Source organism: Myotis davidii, unplaced genomic scaffold (genome assembly GCF_000327345.1).
Source record: "Myotis davidii unplaced genomic scaffold, ASM32734v1 scaffold1275, whole genome shotgun sequence".
In the NCBI taxonomy this organism is placed as follows: Eukaryota; Metazoa; Chordata; class Mammalia; order Chiroptera; family Vespertilionidae; genus Myotis; species Myotis davidii.
Window position 1 is genome coordinate 6981 of NW_006286483.1, and position 21039 is coordinate 28019.

The 21039-nt window shown below is 49.4% G+C and overlaps 1 protein-coding gene across 1 annotated transcript in view; it reads right to left on the reverse strand.

Annotated features, from left to right (window-relative positions):
• Positions 1-21039, reverse strand: part of MYO1E (myosin IE) — a 180022-nt gene that overhangs the window by 2513 nt on the left and 156470 nt on the right. Inside the window, exons 23-27 of the mRNA XM_015560197.1 lie at positions 19865-20010; positions 14185-14331; positions 12329-12486; positions 12134-12226; positions 9535-9736 (exon numbers count right to left, since the gene is read on the reverse strand). Of these exons, the coding sequence (XP_015415683.1) occupies positions 9535-9736; positions 12134-12226; positions 12329-12486; positions 14185-14331; positions 19865-20010 (746 nt within the window). The remainder of the gene's footprint in view (positions 1-9534; positions 9737-12133; positions 12227-12328; positions 12487-14184; positions 14332-19864; positions 20011-21039) is intronic.

Here is a 21039-nt window from a genome sequence, read left to right on the forward strand (position 1 = left end):
GCCCCTAGATGAGGGAAACCTACCATCAGGGCAGGTTGAGGAGGCATTTGGAGCCAAGAGGATTGGGACTTAGGTGTGGTCCCCGGACAGGGGGCCTCAGTGAAGCTGGATGACCCTGGAAGGTAGGACCATCCTCCCTGCAGCCATCCCGGCAGTCACCCCTCCCTGGCTCCTCTGCCCATCCGCCTCCAGCTTTGACGAAGCCCTCAGTTCCTCCTCCATTTCTTCCCTGCCAGCAGCTTCCTTCCTGAGTCGCCCCCGCTGCCCCGCCTCCCGCCTTCAATATCGCCCCAGCTCAGCGTTTATTAGTTCACCTCACCTGCTACTAGCTCCTCTGCTCTGGATGTGGTAGGTAGGCAGACGTGAGTAGAGCATGGGTACAGGTACAGATGGGCCGGGTACAGGAGGTCACCAGGGTGGAAAGCCCCAGGTGCCCAGGAAAGGACAATTGTAGGGTGGGACCTCGCCCCCAGCATCAGGAGGTTTGGACCCCTTGACCTTTCCGCCCTAGAGATAACATCTAGGCCTCAGTTGTATTTCAGTTCCAGGCCCAGAGAAGCAATAAAACCAGATAAGGCTGCTGTCAGGACCAGCTGCATTGAATAATGACCCCTGCCCTAGTGCCAGCCAATCAGTGGAGACCACAACCTTGAACGGACACACCTAGAAAGCTGAGTACTCTATTGAGACCTTCCCCTGGGACCTCCCCTAACACCGAGGCCCTTAAGCCCTTAGGAGGGAGGACTCGGTGCACTCTCCCTCCGGGGAGCAGGCTGTGCCTCCCTCTCTCCTCCCTCCTCCCTGCCCCAGGCACATTACCATGAGCTTCCTCACACCCAAGCTCCAAGGGTCCTGCCTTTATCACTGTAACGTGTTTCCTAAGCCCAATTCTTCTAGGAATTGCATTTTCTACCTCTGTGATTTACCCAATACATGTTCTCTTACAGTTTGGGTCTGGACTCTGAATTCTTTCCTAGCCAGAACCCAAGTACTGAGGTTGCTGAACCCAGGTTTGGTCTGACCCTACTGGTTAGACAACTGGTGCCATTCCTGTCACCTGCAACATTGGGAAATGGGCCAAGGAGGGCCCTGCCAGGTGTGGCCCCTGCGGGCCCCTAGACTCATGTCCTGCCACCAGGGACACTGGTGCCTCCCCACCTTTTGTCACGGAAGCCCCTGAGCCCTGGTACGGGTTAGGAGCCCCGTCACAGATTCCCAGCTCACGTCATACTTGCTGAGGAAAGACAGTGCTCTCTCCTGAAGACCAGGAGCAAAACAGGGCATCAGCTCACAGCATGTCTGCCCAGCATTGCACTGGAAGCTCTAGCTAGAGCAATTGGTCAAGAATAAAAGGCACTCAGGTTAGAAAAGAAGTGAAAATACCACATGCGATGATTTGCACGTAGAAAATCCTACGGAATACACTAAAATAAATAAATTACCCCACCTATTGAACTAATAAGCAAGTTCAGCGAGACTAGGGAATATGAGACAATATATAAAAATCAGCTCCATCTCTATGCATCAGCAATGAACAATCCAAATGAAACTGAGAGAGCAATTCCATTTACAAGACATAAAAAAGAATAATACTTAGGAGTGAATTTAACAAAAAAAGGATGATTCTCCTTATATGAAATGTCCAGAAAAGGCTAATTTATATGGACAGGAAGTAGATTAGTGTGGTTGCCTAGGGCTGGGGCTGGGGGAATGATGGCTAATGGCAGAAAACTTTGTTTTGGGGGGATGATGAAAATGTTCTAAAAGTAGATTATGATAACAGTTGCATAACTCTGTGACTATACCAAAAACTGTTGAATTGTACTTTAAAACAATTGATTTTTTTTAATCCCCAAAAAAAGCTGGTTAAAAAAACACACAATGAGTAAATTGCACCAGCCCCTCGGGGCTCTGCAGTTCATGCTGATGCCCAGAGTGAGCTCTGCCAGCTGTAGGCAAGCAGCCGCTGGCATCCCAGGACTCCGGCAGAGTGGGGGAGGGGCTGGAGGCGTGAACACAGCCACTGCGTGGTCTTTGATCCCAAGGCACCAGAGGCCCCTTCCTCAGAAAAATCAAAGTAAAACCTAAGGCATTACTGGGGAATTTGGATTCCCGGGTAGACCCCGGGCAAGCTGTTTGTCCCTGGACAACTGCTCCATCCTGAGCTGGCCGGTGGGGCTCCGGCACCCGCAGTTGGGAGGGGGCTCTGGTGGCTCTGAGATGGGTGCGGTTGCTGGGGAAGAGAGTGTTTGATGCGGATGTGGAGAGCAGCTCTGCCTTCGGCACTGGGAAAAGAAGGCATCCCTGAGGTCACCATTCTGGCTCTTTCCTGTTGAAACGTCCTCTGTGCCCAGGAGGGGGCGCCACTGCGGGATACCCAACTCCCCCTCCCCAGTACTCCTGCCGCTCTGTCACATCTGGGCACGTCTCCACTCTTCTTGCAAGTGTCAGCAGATGGTGTGCCATCTGGGAACCCCTGCCTGTGAGATGCAGACAAACGTGCCGGGCTCTGCCTGCTCCGGCGAGGCACTGTGCTAGGCATTTCCAGACGCTGCTTCATCTAACCTCACAACACTCCTGGGTTTCCTGCGGGTCTCATCTGGACAGCAGAGGCACAAGGCTCCCACAGCTCTAGCCACACGACCTGTCTGGTCCCTCCGTCTGGCCATGCTCCCCTGGCTGCCTCCGCCCTCTGCCCAGAGCTGCTAATGCCTCCTCGGCCTTCCAGGCTCATTTCAAGCCCCTGCCACATGGTCTGTACTCAACCTGCTCAGAGCAGGGGACTAACAGGGTGGGACAGAGGCTTGTGTCACTATTAGGACAGAAGGCTCCCTGGGCCGGGGCCTGGCCTGTTTGTGCTCACCAGGCCCAGGAGCCTCCTGTGGCCCCAGCCCGCATGTTCTGACGGAGCGACAGGGGGCGCAGAAGGGCCGCTGGCTTCGAGTCAGTGCCCGGGTGGGCGGCCCGGCTCTGCCACTGGCTGGCACATAAGGTGGGTGGGCCACTTCACCTCTGCAGGCATCTTCACCTGTTATTAAGGGGGATCCAGGCCAGGGCCCAGGTCCTTTCTCTAATTCTGACAGAGCCTAAGAGCGCTCCCAGCAACTCTCCTACTGCCAGCTGTGGCCGGAACAAGGACTCTGTGCCCAGGAGGGGGTCTGTCTCCGTTTCACTGCACGGCGGACTTGGAACCCACCATAGAAACGGTCAGCGAGAACAGCCGCTTTCCAGGCTCCTCTCCACAGGCTCAGCTTTAAACGGACCATCTCCTTTGCATCACTAGGGGGCGATCCTGTGTCATCAATAATGTGGAGAGCAGGACTTTCGGTGAGCTGCCAGCGCTGCTGAGTAATGAAGTCTTAGGGGCCTGGAGCCCTCCACTGGCAGCCAAGAGCCGACTGGCCCACGCAGGGAAGAAGGGATTCAGACTTCCTTCCACAGCAAACGCGGCCTGGTGCCTGGGAGCTGGAACTGGCCCCGTCCAGCCTGCGGGGGCAGGCGGTCATGCTGTCAGGATTTTTGTGGGTCAGTTGTTAAACAGTCATTATTAAAGATGACATCGAACACACGTATGATTGAATAAGTTATAATAAAGCAAAGGCAATATCTGCTCATAGCAACCCTTCCTAATTATTTTCCTGTATCTTCTATCTATGCTCTGAAGTTACTGTCTGCTGCTTATGCATGGTGGCAACCCTACGCACCGACTGGCATGCACCTGGGCCTCTCTCCCCACCTCTGAGACAATGGTGGTCACCCTGGCAGCTTGACATCGGCCACAGCGAGAGTAGAAGGGCACACGTTACAGCTCCAGACAGCCAGCGGCTCACCAGCACACCCCTGTCCCCATGCCACCCTCGCCATAACTCACACTCCCTCGTCCAAAAGCGATAAAAAGTGTGACAGAGCCTCGTTTGTTTAGCAATGGATGTGCAGGATTTAGATAATTTTGTTATGTCTGGAACTTTATGAGACTTGCATTCCTAATAAACCTGACATGACTGAAAACTGTGTTATTGGGATCATGAGGGTTGGAGCAAGAATTTCAGACAAATAACAAAATTATTTTTCCCGTTGCCATTTCAATAACGAAGGTTCACTTCCTACACCTAATAGTTTATAATTAAAAAACTCCACATCACTGAGCAAACCCAGTGTTTCATTGTATGTAACTGTGGCACAGTGCAATTTAGTGTTCCTATCACTCCCTGACCCATGTTTCAGGCTAATCTGTACACATTTACCACTTTATTGTGTCTGTTTCCCAGTAAGAAAACAGACACAGGAAGGAGCTGACAGCGACTCACTTGTACAGCAGGAGTCTTTTCTGAGTCGGGCACGGGACCTCTAATGCAGCCACATTATAACCAACACGACGGTCGCCCCATCTGCTCAGTGAGGACCTGCGCTGCTGGGGAAGCCCCGTGGCAGGGCCGGGGGGCCCGAGGGTGCCTTTGCCCTGAAACATCCGGATGCCAACTGACATTTGAACCCCTGTGGACAGCTGCCCAGCCTCACAAGATGCTAAAGGCCCGCAGGAAACAAATAACATCAGGGACAACAAAGCTCTCTAAAGCGAGGGTTTGTTCGCTCGCTCTCTCCTGGGAATGCCGGTTACTTTCCAGGGGATGTGAGTTGTTACAGTGATTGGAGCAAAGACTGGGGAAGAGTCGAGCGGGAGGAGTTTTGGGCTTTATTGACACTGTCCAAATGCAGCTAGTGTCTGTCGCAATATTACCTCACCGCCCCCTGTTCTGCTGTTGCTCTGAGCCTACAGAGAGCGGCATAGCTATTGTGTGTGTGTGTGTGTGTGTGTGTGTGCAGGGGGAGTGATGAAGGGGTCTCCCTGACTGGTCCTTTGTCTTGCTTTCCTAGGCTGCATATTCCCCGTTAAAGCCAGCAATGCTTAAAGCTTAGACTCTCCCGGGGACCCTCTGTGCAGGTCAGAGATTAGAGTTCTTTCGAGAAAAGCCAGTGGCCAGGGGACACCCACTTTTCAATCCTGGTAGGACATGACTATTTCCCTAAGAGAGCAAAGCACATGAGTAACTGTCATAAAACCAATACAAATAAATGTTCAAGCTGCATAGTGCTTTTCCATTTACAAAGCCCTATTTCATCTCCAAGAAACCCTGAGGAGAGAGTTTTTAAATTATATTCTTACTAGAGGCTCAGTGCATGAAATTGTGCATGGGTAGGGTCCCTAGCAGCTGCCAGCTGGGGCCTTCCTTCATTCCACACCACCCCCTGGTGGTCAGCGCATGTCATAGCAAGCAATCGAACCCCCGGTCTGTCGAACTCCCAAGGGGACACTTTGCTTATTAGGCTTTTATATATATAGATTATCCCTCTTACGCAGGTGAGGTCGCCAAGGTGTAGAAAGAACAAGTGATAGATGAGAGGCAGCGCAGCATGTAGCACATGGAAGGCACGTGGCCCCGTCAATATTCACTGAATGAATCTATGAAGAACCAAACTCTGAGCTGGGACTCACACCGTCCCTGCAGCTGCGAGTCGTGCGCTCGCTGCACTCCGCCAGGCCACCTTGTGAACTCTGCAGCCGCCACCCGTCTGGGGCAGCGGGTGCACTAGTTCACTCCAGGGTTAGGTGGGCTGAAGCTTTCAGCTATCACTTCTTTGTTCTGCAGATGTAAAATTTATGCCTTAAAATTCCAGGAAGGAAAATAATGGCATTTTATTTCACTGGCTCTTTAAAACAGGGTCTGTTCCAAAAGGTTGAATCTATAAACATTACTGGAAATGAGGGAATGGATGCCAGGAATTCCTCAGCTTCGTGTCGGCTTGGGCCAGGATATGGCTGCCACTCCCGTAGCTTACGGGTTGAGAAATATTGCTATTGGACACTTGTTGGAAATTTTAAGCCCCTTGAAAATATGACTCCATTAGGAGAACCTTGTCAAGAGACACACAGGCAGCATTTCAGTTTTTCTATCGATCCCTCCTTTGTGCCGTGGCCAGAAGCCCTACCGCTGAGCACTCCCAGTATTTTCCTGGTTCTCCAGCTGCTAGTTGGAGTAATCTCGGGGGTACCTTGAAATTTCCTGAAATTGTCCTTGCATGAAACGGATCACGGGATTAAAAAGGCCAACAGAAAAGACATCCTGGTCTGGGTTTTGATACTTCCAGCAATGAAGTGCAGGTAGATTTTGTCATCTCAGTTATGGGGAAAGGGATAAAGCACCCTTGATCAGCACATCACGTGTTCCTACGAAGCCAGAGCAAAGGCTGATGAATGAGCAGCTTGTATGATTCTTTCTTCACTTGCCCTCTTCCCCTGAGAATCAGCAAGGAGCTTTCACCTGAGTCGGACTTTTCAGAAGGTATGCTAACGGACTGCGAGACGACGGCCCCTCTACATCTTGCTTAGTTTTCTTGGATGACGATAACAATGACGATGACAAGAACAACGACTATGTCACACACGTGGCAAGGCAAGGGTAAAGGAACCGGTGGGGGCGGTAATTAATTCAGTAAAAGCTTCACGCATGCTCTCTCCCCCCCCCCAAAAAACTTGACGGAACATAAAATAAACTGACAAAGACTTTCCTGAATTAACTCAAGGTGCTAATTACACCATTTGATTTTATCCACACTCCATGATCCAAAAGAAATGATTGCTTATGCTTAATATGTCTGGAAGGAAGAGTGCACTGGGGGCGGGAGAGGGAAAGAAAAGATAAACCCGAGGGTGTGAAAGCCAAGTTGAGACAGACTGTGCTAATCTTGTTTTTCTAGATTGGCAAGTTCTAGGTCACTGCCTGGGACTGTGATGTCTAAACGAGTTTTTGTGTTTAAGGAAAGGTACAAGCGTGGGATCCCAGAGCTCCCTGCTGGCTCCAACAGCTTCCTGTGGAATACAGCAATTCATGTTTTCTTGGCAAAGGGGAGCTATTAAGTGCACGGAACCACGCGGCTCCTGAAATGCACATCTAAGGTCTCTGGCCACATTAGAAATTATTTTCAATTTCACTTTTATATGTTTTAGAGAATGAATTCTAAGAAAAAGCTCAGTCCTTTGACCAGAGTACAATTTCTTAAAAAATGTGTGCCCCAGAGCAGATTTAATGTCCAGTGGAACTGGCTGGGATCCTCGCAGCTACCGGACTCAGTGCCTAATAACCATCGTGACTTTCACACACAGCTGGGAACATCGTACTGCCCGGCAGGCAGCTGTGAAGGTGCCCTCTCCTTCCAGCCTCACGGCCATCGCCACGGCAACACCACGTAGGCCTGATCTTTAGGCCTGAATGTGGAGAAGGGTGTGATGGGCTTGAACCGAGAACCACGGAGCTGAGGGCTGGAAGGGAGCAGCCTCGGTTAAGACACAACGTTCCTAAATTGCCTGCTCTTGGCTGACAGATGCTCCCGGCTGGCTGGTGTGCAAGTCTGGAGGCTGCAGCAGCAGGCTGGAAAGATGGCTGTGCTTGCCAAAACCAAAGCAAGTAGGAAGCGAGCAGGCAGTGCTAAGGGATGTGGTGCATGTCGTTCACCGACTTCAATCCCCTGCCTCCTCTGGGACACCCAGCTGGGCCCGGCAGGGGTGGCGTGATTGCTTCAGTGATGTCCGCCCCTCTGAATGTGTGGGTCTGGATTGCAGAGCAATCCTGTTGTCTCAACAGCATCCTTTCAACTCACCTTTACACAGACCCTTCCCCGGCTTTAACAATCAGACCAGACGGGTGATTTTCAAAGTGTGGTCCCACATAAAAAAAAGGAAAATACAGACTCATTCAGAACACATGGGAACTTGGGAGAAATGTAAATTCTTAGGTTCCACCCCGACCTACTGAGTCCAAACCTCTGGAAGTGGGCCAGCAAGTTCTCCAGGGACTCTGGTGCTCAGTGAAGTCTGAGCGCGACTGCTCTAGACCAGGCCAACCAGGGGAGCCAGGCCACTAGAACAGATGCAACAGAGCTGGTTCCACAAGACTGGGGGAGGCGGGGAGAGAGATGTAATGAAGGGGTGGCATCCACTCCACTGACGGCCACCTGTATGCAACCACGGTGCGTCCATCTGTAGCCCAAATGGGGTAAGGCTCGCGAGGTAAAGAGAAACAGCAGGAGCGAACGTGGTGAAGTCCCTAAGTGCTCTGTGGTCTTTAGAAGGAAGCTGACAAGGCAGGAAAAACATCTCATAAAGGGGCAGGGAGGGGAGTGGTGCCCGCCCACCCAGCGGGAGGAGCTGCTGTTCCACTCCCAGCACTGCTCTGTTTTGTACACGTCTCCTGATCCCATTAGAAACTTCATCATCATTCCAGAGGCTTGGAGAGAATGGAAAATGGAGGAGGGCATGAGAGAGGGGAGCAGGGGGCTGAAGGAGGGCCCTCACTGGGGTCAGCAGAGAGAACTATTCCACCACTGAGAATCATGCAGAGTTGGAAGGTCCCTAACAGTCATGACCACCATGAGATAATGGTTGTATCACCATCACCACCACCATCATCATCACCACCACCACCACCACCATCACATCAAACTAAGTTGGCTGAGCAGTTTGCTACATGCCTAGTACCAGGCTAGGCATTTTGTGTATAATTTCTAGTCCTCTCAACAACTCTGCAAGCTCGGTGGTGTTAATATGTATACAGATGAGGAAAATAAAGCTCAGAGAGGAGAAGCAGCAAGTCCAATATTAGATAAGCAATAGGGGCTGAAATAGGATCCTCATCCTTCTCTGGTATTTGACAACACCACTCTACAGTATTTCTGCCGGGTGTTTCCATCCATCCTGTGCTCCTTACATCCTCGGGCAGCTCATCTTTGGGCTACTAGCACGTTTCTGGTTTACTGGTTCCGCTATCTACCTCCTGCTAGAGTTCACTCACTTGTCCTGCAATTGGCCTAACGCCCTTTCCACACCGATAACTCTTGGAATATCTGCACCGAGCATGTCAAACTCAAAGGCTAACATGGGCCCAATAAACAAGGCATGTGGCCCGTGGGCCGTGAGTTTGACATGCTTGATGCACACAGTTTCAAGAATCTTCCCTTCCTCAGGTACAAAGCCTGGCTTTCTTTTTACTACTCTTCATTTTTTTTTCTTCTGGGAGAATTTTATTTTTTGAAAAATAAAATTTTTATTCTAGAAAGGCAGGAAGGCTGTCATTTTAAAACCCTGAAGAGCTGATTCACAAACAAACTTCTACTTCTCATGGAATTCTGGAGTGTTATTCTCAATATTCCTGATGACTCTTTGAGCGATCATATTTATGCAACTGCAGGCACAGACACAAACCAAAACCCCATTGTTCCCCAACCATGCCGGAGAGCAGAAACGGTTACGGAGTAATTGAATCTTGGGGCCGAAAGGGACCCCTCTTCTGATGTTTCTAAGACACGCCCTCTCTGGAGAATGAGTTGTGTGCCATGAAGTTGGTCGTACTTTTAGAAATGCCAACCAAGGGCTGCATGGTGTTGGGTCCTGGAGGACAATGTGTGGGTGGAACCTGTGAACCTTGGTGTGACTGATGGAGAGGAGGTGCTGGCCTCACCCACAAAAGGCGGGAATCTTACCCTGCGACACCCTGGTCTGGGACCTTGAGGAAATCCAAGCTCTCCGGCATCTGGGACATGCGGTCTGAGCCCGTGGACTGCTGTCGAGGCAGGGGTGGGCGGGCCATGGAGGTGTACAGGCTTTTCTGATTGGACCGCTGGTTTCCAGGAGCATGCGGGTGTGGCACAAACTGGTTTTTGATGACTCCATTCTGATGGTATCCTAGAAAGAGGACAAAAATCAACCTTCAATTTTAGGATCCTTTGCCAAAAGTCTTTCCAAATTCCTTCCATTTATTAACCAAGAGCAACTTACTTAACATTGCCAGGCCTCAGTTTCCCCATCTGAAAAGATGGAGGGCATAACCGCTAACATAGTGTGGGGAACAGTGCTAACACATTGCAAACTGCCCAGCAAGCGCCTGGAACACGGCAGACCCTCACGCACACTTGTGAAATTTGACAGCAGAATCACCAGACATCCCGGATTTCAAAGCCCACAGTTGAGAAAAGGTAAGCTTGAAACTACCTCTTGAGGGAGGCAGGCACTTTCTTGGGTCTGAGAAGAATTATGAGGTTACGATTCAAGCCTCCTGACAGGCAACTATTTAAACACTGGAAACCTATTTTCAAAGGCTCAGTCTTGGGTGTGCTTGCAGGAGCCCGTTGGGAGAGGTGGAGGGAGCACCCCACACAGGCTGGGAAATGTGGCTGCTGCTGGGGTCGATCCGGATAGAGCAGGCTCCCTTCATCACACACCTGCTCCTGGTCAGGATCACATTATCTGGTGAGTAAGGGATGACGGTGATGGGCATCATCAGCCCATGCGAGGTGTGAAGAAGCCCTCAGCTCCTCTCCATTGAAGAAGACTCCTCAAGGCACTTTATGAACCCACCATGAAGCCCTTCCCACTGCACTAAGGGAGGGACTCTTTGGTACTAGCAGGATGGTCTCGTCTGTAAGAGGGACTAAGGGTTCAGACTGGGCTCTGCCTCTCATAGCTGTGTTGACCTTGAGCAAGATAAATGCGCCTTTAGAGTGTCAATTTCTTCATGAAAGAAACAAGGAGCTTGGTGAGAGCCAACTGCTGCCAAGGTTGCCAAGGATCAGAGAGGGGCACGCAGAGTGGGGTGAGCTCTGGGCCTTGATGCTCACAATGGGCAGGGGCAGGGGTGGGGCTCTCCAAGCTGCTTATAACCCACTCACCTGCCATAAATTCAGAAAGTAGGAGTAAGCGTTTAGAAATGTTCATAGCAGTGTCATGGGCATATTTCACATCTGTTAAATCTAATAAGAAACTTTGGTGTATCATGTTGAATGCTTTTAAAATTCCATTCTTCTAGTGATCTTTATTTTACCTTAAAGAAATATGGTTTGTGGTGGAATTGAAATTAAGAAAAGAGCAACAACAACCCAGGTTCTTCACTGCAGATCATGTGACAAGGGCTGAGCTAAGAGATTCAGGCCCAACTGCCTCATTTTACGGATGAAGAAACTGTCATGGAGAGAGGTTGGGTGCCATGCTCAAGGTCAGATACTTGGCTGGAGGTGACTCGGGCCAACCTAGCTGAGGCCAGCCCTAGTTTCCAGGTGGTCTGGCCAGGATTTTGCACGGGGACTGGCCCATTTGGTAACACAACACCACACTGGTTCTCTTGGATGGCTTTGTGCTTGGGTTTTCTTCACGGATAAAGGCAGAGGGGAGGAGAGACAGCTGGGCCAGCAGGACGGGACTCCACGAGGAGAGAATCCATTTCTCACTGACAGGCACAGTGTCCATATTTTTAGCACAGGAAACAAAAGAAATGCTTTTTACTACTCATCTCAGACACTGGGCCAATAGATGACCTGTTCAGGCCTAGAACCCCAAACTTATTCACATCAAACATTCTAGGGGCAGTTTTATTATTAACTGAATTTTGTGAGTGAGGGAAAAACTTTTTTGTCAATTTTGAGAGTGCTCTTCAAACACTAAACAGATTACGAAGGGCAAAAAGCCTTACTAAATTTGGGTTTGGAGTTCATTGACCTGCATACTATATTTTTACCATAAAAATGAGAAATATGAAACATAAGGTCTAAACATTTTCTTTGTATTAAAATTTTTTTTCTATCAATTTTGTATCTCAGATATTACTTTATTTTTGGGAGTGGTTCTCCTAGAGCCTATCTGACTAAGAATAAACATTTTCAACTTGTCATTAAGCTGTAAACTTGCTGCAAAATATTGTCGTGGGTGAGGAGGGTGAGGTGATACCTGGCAAAATCCTGTTTCCATAAAGGCATCATCCTGCACCTTTGAGGCCGACAGCATCCTGGCCACCACGGACAAGGAGCCCTTCTCTCTCTCGGAAGGAGGGAGCCTTTCCTAAGGGAGTGACTAGCGCCGGGCAATGCAATCCCGGCCGATCATTCGGCACAGTTCAGTCTGGGCAGCTCACACTTCCCTGCATTTCAGGGTCACCAGCGGTGCCGCTGTGCTGGGAGTACACCTGGCGCTGAAGCGGCTCGGGGCTGTCTAATGATGTGCATGCATCTGCTAATGGGTTTCTTCCCAGCTGTGTTTTACAAGTTATGGGTTCAGGTAACGGTCCCGGTCCATGGCACTCGCGTGGCTTACCTGGCGGGGGAGGGGCAGCTCTCATCGGGTAGTTGGCATTGTGAGTCTGACTGGAATAACCTCTGCTTTGGGTGATGTTCCTCCTGGTGGGACCTGAAATTAGCCAGCACCTATCATGAGCACGGGGTGAGAAGGAAGACGGTGCGGGGAAGAGAAGGGGAGGAAGCCCCAGGTCCCCGGGGTGCAGACACTTACGGGAGTTCTTGGGCAGCCCGGGTCCGATGCTGACCTGCAGCACTTTGTTGCTGGGCTTGAGGATGGCCAGGTCCCCGAAGCCCTGGTGGAACTGCACCTGCCGGGAGCCCCCGGCACTCCAGGGGCCCCAGTTCTCTTTTTTCAACTTGAGTTCAAGCCTGCGACAAGCATATGGGTTGGAGTTAAGCCAGAAGGAAGCAGAGAGAGAATGCAGCTCACCCACCCCAGCATGGAGCTCGACGCTGGGCCAACCTGCTGTAAACCAAGGCAGGACCAGGATTTGCAAACCAGCGCAGGGCCCGGGGGTGAGTCTGACAGCCACAGTTTGGCACAAGCGTGAGCCAGAGGCAGAGCATCCGGGGCCCAGCACCTGTGAGACACCAGGTGGTGAGGCAGGTGCCAATGTCTCTGCAGGTGGACTCAGGTGGGACCGCTGGGGGACAGGAGGAAGGGGACAATTTCCAGGCCACACCTGCCGTGGTGCGCCCTCATGCCTCTTTCCCATTTCCCTGGTCTGTTTGTGGAGGACTGGGAGCTGCCAGGTACACGTTAGCCCGTGTCTTCCTGAGTGTAGAATGCGGTTATTATTAACCTAAGTCAGTGATGGCGAACCTTTTGAGCTCGGCGTGTCAGCATTTTGAAAAACCCTAACTTAACTCTGGTGCTGTGTCACATATAGAAATTTTTTGATATTTGCAACCATAGTAAAACACAGACTTATATTTTTGATATTTATTTTATATATTTAAATGCCATTTAACAAAGAAAAATCAACCAAAAAAATGAGTTTGCGTGTCACCTCTGACACGCGTGTCATAGGTTCGCCATCACTAACCTAAGTTCTAGTCCTTCACCATGACCCCGCCCCAGGCAGAGAAGACAGCGCTCAGCAGCCCAAATCCAAATAGCAGGGAGGTGTCCTCACAACTCCAACTGCACCCCCAGCCAGTTTTTATTTTTCATATTGCCTGCTAGTGTATGCTTACACAGTTCCATTCCATATTCTGCTTTTTAAAAACCCTATTTTTCATGTTGTTGAACCAAAAAAATCATAATTTTCAGTAGCTGCCTATTATTCTATTGAGTGGCTTGGCTCTTCATAGTCTCCCTTTCTTGTTATTCCCTTATTACAAATTCCCAGAAAAAATAACTGCCCCTGTATGAACAGCCAAATGGTTCCTTGGAAAAGCAGCAAAGAATCCATACAATTACCAGTATCTATTTCAATGCAACCACAGCAACATCAATCATGGTAAGTTTCCCTCATCATGGAATTAAGGCTTTACTTTGGAATTCTTGTGGGTAATAAGAGAGATCTCCATGTTATAGATGGAAATTTAAGAAGAAAAAACCCCACTCTCACCTGACAAATAGGAGATCAGAAGCTTGCCGTATACCAGGATCTGGCCCACAAGACCACGTGGTTAAAGCAAAGGCAGGCGAGCCAGGACCCAAGGCGCTGGCCATCTGCAGCCCACCAGTCCCCCATGCCCCACCCAGAGGTGTTATGCATTGATTTTGGGAACTTAAGCTCCACTCTGTTCACTTTCTCTTTCTTCCAGTCTTACTCTGCCCTGGCTGCTCTGCTAAATAAAGTATTCTTTTATTGGTAATATAAAAAAATCTGCCTTTTCCTGCCTCATTTTGGTGACCTTTGTCCAAATGACAAAATACATCCTTTGGTGAAGTCATTGTTTCACAGAAACACAAAAGTGACCTTTTCAAAGTCTGTGACAGCCATTGGACTGCAATCTGCAGCCCTGCGATTCCAGGGGGTAGGGGGAGGTGGGGGTGAAACACACCTCCTCTCAGCCTGGACCTTGGCAGTGAGCTCAGGGCCCCAGGTCCCAACTTACGTGTTGCTAAATTTCAGAGGTAGTTGTTTCTGGGTTTTTTCCTCATAACGCTTTGCTAAGAGGCTTAAGAATTCAGTTTTGAAGACGGATTCAAGCAAACTGTCATACTCTTGCTCGTGAAGAATAAAAATGTCATCTTGCATCGTACTGCAGAGGTTAGAAAGAAAAGAAAAGTTGCACTTTTGTTTACCCATCCTTTTTTCACTTGGTTTTTTAAATTCTGTAAGACAGCACTCGGTTTCTAGCTTTTCTTCCTGTAAGGGAGAATCTTTACAACAAAACACAACAAGGCGTTACATAACGGAGCCACTGGAACCGGCTTTGGGAGGAAGTGTACAGCCACCCCCGCATCCACAGGAGCACCTCTCCCACGTCACTGCCAAAAGCAGAACTTCAAGAACGGTTTAGTCTTTAAGAAAATCCATTTTCAAATTCCATTTCTATGTTCTTACGATCACGTAAATCCAGAATGTGGCTGAGTACAATGGGCTGACAAGGAACCATTCCACATACGTCCCAAGTTAGTAGAACTGACGACATGGTTGCAGCTACTGTAATAAATCCCAATTTGAAGAATTGTAAGCTCAGTTATCAAAAGGGAAGCCGACATCCTGGGCTTCGAATGCCCTCATTATTAGGGGCGTTTGGGTACTCGGTGCTCAGCTAACGTGTGCCAGGTGCCGCTGAAGGGCACACACCCCGCAGGGCAGACACACACCGGCCAGGTGTGCGACAGCAGCAACCACGAGCATCCATGCCACCCGATGCGTTCCGCGGCGCAGGGAGAGCACAGCTTTTCGGGAAATGCACGTTTGGGAAGGGTACGGCTGGGGACAAACATGCCACGTCCCTTGGAATTAATGAAATGAAGCCCGAGCATCCTAGCACAAGCGCCAGAGGCTGCTGCGTTAAAAAAAGTAAAACCAGAGCACCACTTTCTGGCGTGTGGGGTGAGGTATGCCACTCCTGTTGAGCTGGCTGGACTCAAAGCATTCTTTGACCTGTCCAGACGTGTCTGTTTGTCCGGCTGAACTGTAGGCGGGACTGATTATTCAGCGGGGCTAACTGAGCCCAACAGAAGTAATCCTGAGCAGTTTAATGTGCTTAGATTTATTACCATAAAGAAAAAGAAAAAGCAAGAAGGCCAAAACTGCAAGGTCCATTATCAGCATGAGTCTGGAAACGAGAAGAGATGGTTTGGACACTTTGACTTCAACCATCAAATCAAAACCCCTCCCTTCCATGACCCAGGCTTAGGAGTTGGTGAGTCCATCCTTGTCCGGGCCAGGGTCCCAGCCCATTCCTTTCTCCTCAGCCCATGCTCCTAGATCTGGAAACAAAGCTTTTACATTTATTTATTCTTAAAAAAAAAACCTTTGGATTTCGCCCTTGTCTTATTCATGTGCTCAAGCTGCAATTCCTTGCAGATGTCTGCACCCCGTGCTGAAAGCTCCCTCCCCGGTGTAGTCCCTGCTTTGGCTTCCTGCTTGTTTTTATCCGCTCATCTTTGTGGCTTATTGTGGTATTGTTGACACTAGAAAATCTTGTTTTACTCCCCAAACCAGTATCTTCTTCAAAAAATGTTAGTTACAAAACACTGAGAAAAGTCTTAAAGGCATTTCCCCCCCTTAAAGCCGAAGAGGCCATGTGCTGAGATGGCCCTGCCTTTATAAAAATTGTTCCTGATTATGAAATAAATGCTCCTTTTAGCAACCTGGAAAGTACCGAGGTAAATCCAGGAGAAAACAGACCTTGTCCAGAGCTCCACCCTCAGGGAAACCAGTGGCACCAGGCTGGGAATCTATGCATTTCTCTGAGAAAGTGCAGGGATACGTTGTATGAGGCCTCATCACAGACCTCCGAGAACGCCACCCGGCCACCTGGCTGCAGGCGCAAAGGCTCCTTCCCATCTTCGAACACCAGGCCTGCCCTGGGCATCCCTCTCTGAACACTTCTAACCTGGGGCACACGTTTACTCAGGTGTCTGCTCCCCTTTCCAGAGTGGAAGGGGCTCCCTGCGGTGGTGACTATGTCTCATTCACCTTCGAATCCAGGGCTGAACACAAGGTAGGTGGTCAGTTCCAAAGGCCGATGACGTCTAGGTTCCCAACGCTCAAAGGCCATGACGAGTCACAACAAGATTTCACAGTGGGCTTCAGGTCAGCCGAGCAGGTGGTGAAGCGGGCTGCTCTGACCACCAGAGGCTTGGGCAATTGGGCAACGAAACATCTGGGCAAGAATGCTATCACCAAAGAAGCTGGCACCTCTGTTTACAGCCCCTCTCACAGGCTGCTTTGCCATCACATACAGACTGGCAGCCACGTGGCTTTTTGTTCTTAGGCATGACCAGCTATGGGAATGAGAAGGGCTTCTAGAAGCTTCACAGACAGAGTCCCCAAATATGAGACTTTATGGTACCAATTTCATTGCCTAAAAACAGGACAGCAAAGAGCATAGGCTATGCCACCTTGTGGCCACGCTTTCAGCAAACTGAGCTTTTCCAACAGGAGTGAGGCCGGATCAGTGCTTGGACAGGAAGCAGCTCTGGAAGGGTTCTTCCAAAACGGATGCTTGGCCTGTCAGCAGACTCCGGGCCTCGAAAAACCGACGTCTCAACTAAATATTGATGTGCCATCTCCCCACACTCTCCCCAGGTCTCCAGGGAAGGCGGAAGCCAGCATCAGTGGTCCTGTCTGACTTCTTTTAGATGAGGATTTTCCTGTTCACATTACCCTAGAGTCCCTTGGACAGCTGTAGTGTTAGTCTCTCCCAGCTACTGGGCCAATCCTATTTTTTTCTTGTAAGTTAAAAAATTTCAACTATAACTCGACCAGATATATTTCAGCATACTTATAAAAGGTAAAGAAAAGACTTCTAAAATATGATGTCTATTGGATTAGAAAAAACTGTTGACTATGGAAAATCTTAAATATATAGAGGGTAGAATGAACCTCCACATGTCAAGTGTAAACAATAACCGATCCACAATCATATCTGCACTCCTACTCCCCCCACTTCCACACACAAGCCAGGCTACTCTAGAGCAAAGTGTAAACATCATATTACTTTATCCCTAAATATTTCAGTGTGAATCTCTAAAACACAAAGCCTCGTTAAGTAAAAATAACCACAATACCATTATCACGCCTAAAGAAAGGAACAATAAACCCTTCCTCTCAAATATTTAGTCATGTCCACATTTCCCAAACGGTCTCATAATTGTTTGTGAACGGTGGTTTGTTTGAACAGGGAGCCGAGGGCCCGTTTTGCTTTGACAGTGATTATGTTATAACAGACAGAGAGGGGCTGAAAGACCAAATGTGTGGGACACTTGGATGGTCTTAACTAGAAGTCATTAGGAGGTCCTTCCAGCCAGTAGTCACACAGTCAGCCTCATAAAGTCTTCAAAACACACATACAAGTTATAACATGTTTTTCCTGAGGTGCAAAACACTGCTAAAATCTTTCTCTATATTGAAATATTTGAACACACCACACACACACACGTTTGGTGGTCTGGTAACCACAATCAATTTCTACTCTCGGTTTGAGTCTATACACACCATCCCCATCTGTTCATTGCACTCCTAACTTGGTTTAGGTGGCTGGTTAGCCCAATGAAGGAAGGAAAGAAGGGGACAGTATTAATCTTGGTGAACGTGAGGTTCAGTGACTACAACATTCAGAAATCACGAGCTAAAATGACTCAAGCTCTTTCTTTTCCCCATCGTGTCAGGACAACTTTCAGGCTAAATACCTCATTTTATTACCGCCTCTAGCAAGGGAAGGCTGCAGGAAGCACGTGTCCAGACCATGACTGCTAAAGAGGAAGCAGGAAAAGAAGCTGGTGTTACCAGGAGACACTGTACTCCCAGATGCTGACAGAAAGACAACAAAAGACAGAAGGAAAACATTTGAGTGTGAATATCCGACATCTTGATAAGCCTCAAGGACTTGATCAACAAGATAGTGTCAAAGTGTGTGATACAAATGTAGGCCTGATACAAATGTAGGTCAAGTCCCCCTGAATGCTTTGAAGACAGGGCTAGGTGATGATAATGGGAAGAACAGTAATCACTCTTCGCCTAACGAGCACAGAGCACATGTTTGGCCCGGAGCCGGCCTCGCTGCAGCAAACCCAGCTCAGCTCCGGGGTGGCTGGTCCCCACGCCAGAAAAGAGAAGCTTCCATTGGGTTCCTTCGAACACCAAGGGCAGCTCAGCCTCAGGGCCTAGCAGTCAGGAAGAATGCGGCTCAGGCTGTGACCCAGCCGACGAGCCCAACGCTCAGGAAGACCTGAAAGCCAGACAGCGTCTGCAGCTCTTCCTTGAAATTCATGGCACCGAGACCCATCCGAGGTGGGGCCTCCCAAAGGCTGCTGAGGGAGCCCTCTGCTTAGAGGGTTTACCACAGCCTGAGTCAAATGCTTCACACGCTTAACCTCACAGCACCACCCGGTCCTTTATCGGGAACATTGGGAGCCACAGGGACACAGGCAAGAATGGACACGGCTTGAAATCTGCTTTGGATCATCTCCCTGGAGCCAGGACCTCCAGCCCAGCCGGTCAGACGCCTGAGCACGCAAACCCCTGCTTTCTCCCGAGAGCAGCAGTTTTGTTCTGTGTGGAATAAGGGTTCAGAGATGTGCCAACTCCAGGAAGACATGTTCGCAAGCAACTGGAACATCGCTGCTTTTGAGGCAATGGCAGCCCCCAGAGGTCGCCCTGGCAGAGGCACCGGGATCCTCAGAAGGGCTCCCAGAGGCAACTCCAGGAAGAAGCTGCTGGGCTCAAAGGGGCCCTTCTTCCTCTTTTCTTAGCCTCTGTGGACGCGGAGGGCCTCCTCTTACCAGAGGGAGCTTGACCAGGGAGTTCTTAGCATGGGATTTGGGAAGTCGCCCTCTGCCAAGCAAAGGCAGAGTGCTGACAGGAGGAGCCAGGGCCCTGCCTTGAACTTGGAGGTGAGCGGCGTGACTGGCAATGACCCCAGGCTACAGCTCACGGTGGCCAATCTGTATTCCCTCCCTTGGAGGAACAGGCAGGAAGGGCCTCGAGGAGCCCAAAGAAGCTTCCTTTCCTGTCCAGTCAGAGGGCACAGCAAGCTATGCAGCGGTTCTCAACCTGTGGGTCGCGACCCCTGAAAATACATCCTGCATATCAGCTATTTACATTATGATTCATAGCAGTAGCAAAATTATAGTTATGAAGAAGCAACAAAAATAATTTTATGGTTGGGGGTCACCACAACGTGAGGAACTGTATTGAAGGGTCGCGGCATTAGGAAGGCTGAGAACCACTGTGTGAAACCAATGCTGATGGCCACCTCTGCCTGGGCCTTGTGGTGAAACAGGTGGGTGCTCCACGTGGGTGAGGTGGGCTTGGGGATGGACTCTGGGCCCGTGGCCCCACTTCAGTAAGAGCAATGATACCACTTCACATATTTCTCATGTTTGATGGGAAAAAAGGGTCTGAGTGTCTCCTGATGAGAGAAGCTAATAGTGCGCGACTTTTTCTTGGTGTCGCATCCTGTCACATCAGGACCCCTGGGACCAAGGAAGGCCAGGTCCGCTGAGAGAAGATGAGGAGACTGTTCTCTTCATCCCGATGGCGACACCGGGGGACCTGACAGGCCTTTCATCGGCCGTATTTGGACCAGCACGGGGCACCCCTCGCCACTCAGCCTGAGGGACACGGACAAGATCCTCTCCATCTCGATTCTCCGCTTCAGTACTTCCTTCACTTGGCCTTTGTCTGGGCCCTGTTTGACCTTTTCTCGGCCAATCAGGTACAAGCACTTCGGAGTAAGAATCAAGTCGCGCTTTATGCCCTGGAAGGAGAGGCGCTTTCAGAAGGGGGATAGGCACGCTAGGGTGACAGCTGTCCACAGAGTGGGCACCTGCTACCCCATGAAGGGAAGCTGCCTTGGGTAGTGAATGGGAACACTATTAATAATTATTAGGCTGACACATATGACATTATTGGTACCTGACTCTCTCTGATTCACAGAAATGGCAAACTCATCTGGACCCACCTAAGGTATCAGATAACAGGTATAAAGGGACAGTTGTGGGCAAACCAACACATATGATGACACTGCCAGTTATCTGCCACAGACATTTCTCAAACAGGGATCCCTCAAGTGTCTGCATATGTATTTTTTGAGTCCATGACATTTTTACTTTTGAAAATGGAAAAATTTTGCCCTAATTTGTTTGGCTCAGTGGATAGAGTGTCAGCCTGTGGAATGAAGGGTCCCGGGTTCGATTCCGGTCAAGGGCACATGCCTGGGTTGTGAGCTCGATCCCTAGTAGGGGATGTGCAGGAGGCAGCCGGTCAATGATTCTCTCTCATCATTGATGTTTCTATCTCTCTCTCTCCCTCTCCCTCCCCCTCTGAAATCAATAAAAACATATAAAAAAGAAAATGGATAAATTTTCATTTCATTGATAATCTTTAAAAATCGAATATGAGGTCCTGGCTGGGTAGCTCATTTGTTTAGAGCAGTGATGACGAATCTTTTCAGCTCGGCGTGTCAGCATTTTGAAAAACCCTAACTTAACTCTGGTGCCGTGTCACATATATAAATTTTTTGATATTTGCAACCATAGTAAAGCAAAGACTTGTATTTTTGATATTTTATATATTTAAATGCCATTTAACAAAGAAAAATCAACCAAAAAAATGAGTTCCCATGTCAGAGGTGACACGCATGTCATATGTTCGCCATCACTGGGTTAGGGCATCGTCCTGATACGCTAAGGTTGATGATCAGTCTCTAGCCAGGGCACAAACAAGAAGCAATCAATGAATGCATCAATAAGTGGAACAACAAATCAATGGTTTCTCTCTCCCTCTC